The sequence below is a fragment of the Cariama cristata genome, unplaced genomic scaffold (genome assembly GCF_000690535.1).
Source record: "Cariama cristata isolate BGI_N322 unplaced genomic scaffold, ASM69053v1 scaffold21344, whole genome shotgun sequence".
NCBI classification, from domain to species: Eukaryota; Metazoa; Chordata; class Aves; order Cariamiformes; family Cariamidae; genus Cariama; species Cariama cristata.
Genome location: NW_009614938.1, coordinates 1 through 1,210, shown reverse-complemented (window position 1 = coordinate 1,210; position 1,210 = coordinate 1). Strand labels below are relative to the sequence as shown.

At 64.6% G+C, this 1,210-nt stretch overlaps 1 protein-coding gene across 1 annotated transcript; it reads right to left on the bottom strand.

The window, feature by feature from the left end:
- Positions 1-145: 145 nt before the first annotated feature.
- On the bottom strand, positions 146-1,159 carry CCDC65 (coiled-coil domain containing 65; the record flags this gene model as incomplete). Its single annotated transcript, XM_009699621.1, has 4 exons — positions 146-364; positions 441-638; positions 730-868; positions 990-1,159. Coding segments are annotated over 4 exons (726 nt in total), but the record flags the coding sequence as incomplete, so codon positions are not given.
- Positions 1,160-1,210: the final 51 nt, after the last annotated feature.

Sequence of the window (1,210 nt, the reverse complement as noted above, 5' to 3'; positions counted from 1 at the left end):
CCCCCCTCCCCCAGCCGGCGGCCCTGCGGGGCCAGCCGCAGGACGCGCTGGGCCTGCAGCAGGGAGGGATACGAGAGAGGGCAGGGTGGGAGGGGGTGGTGGCACCCACCCAGTGCTCCCCTTGCCCACAGGCTGCCGGCCTCACCTTCTCCACCACCCGTGCCAGCGCCTTCAGGGCGGCGCCGCTCTGCGCCGTGAGCCTGGCCAGGCTGCCGTGGGCCTGAGCCCTGGCCTGGTTCATCTTGCTCTTGAGCTCCTGGAGCTGCCTGAGGACCCTTTCCTTCTCCTCCCGCACACGCCGATTCTGCTCTTTGCTCTCCCGGAGGTGAGTCGCGATCCGGCCCTTGGTGGCTGTGACCGAGTCCTGGGGACAGGTGAAACGTGAGCAGCGGGACAGCGGCATCTCCGCTCCCACGGCCGCCCCTGTACCCTGCCGCAACCTGGAGCTTTTGCAGCCTCTTCGCCTGTGTCTCTATCTCCCTGGAGCTCTTCTTGTCCTTCTGCTTCAGCACCTCAAAAGCGATCCTCTGGTGCTCCGTGGCCTCTGTGTAGCTCTGCATGGCCTGCTGGAACTGCTCCCAGAGCTCCTCCACCTTCCCACCCAGCTGCATGTGGCTGTACTGCTGCTCCTGCAGGCTCTGGGGACAGACGTGGATGTGGGTGACCCAAACCTCGTCGTGTGCTCTGCTCGCAAGCCCTAAAAGGCTCCTTGCTGGTTCCTCCCCATGCCTTGTTTTTGATGTCATCTCGGGTGCTCTGGAAATTCAGCGTGGCCTCATGGACGTTCTTGGCGTAATTCTGCTCCATGGCCAGCGCCATGTTCTGCAGGTAGCAGTTTTCTTGCTCGTGCTGCTGAAGGATGGTCGTCCTGAGGAAAACATGGGGGAGCTGCTGACAGAGGGAAGCCACAGCGGTCCTGAGCGGGCCGTGAAAGGGCTCAGCATCTGGACAGGATAGCCAGTGGGTGCTACTGCTGTCCTTCCCCGTACCTCTCAGCCTCAAACTCCGTCTTCAGGGCCTCCAGCTGGGCACCGTACCCCTCCTCCAGGCACGTCAGGCGGCAGCGCTGGAGCTGCAGCAGGCGGTCGATGTTGTGCAGGTGGCTGCGCAGGGCCCGGGCGTGCTGCTCCTCCGCCTCCTCCAGGTCTGTGACCAGGGACTGTGGAGGTTGGGGGGGGTCACAGGTGGGCTTCAGCGCCACCCCTGCCCT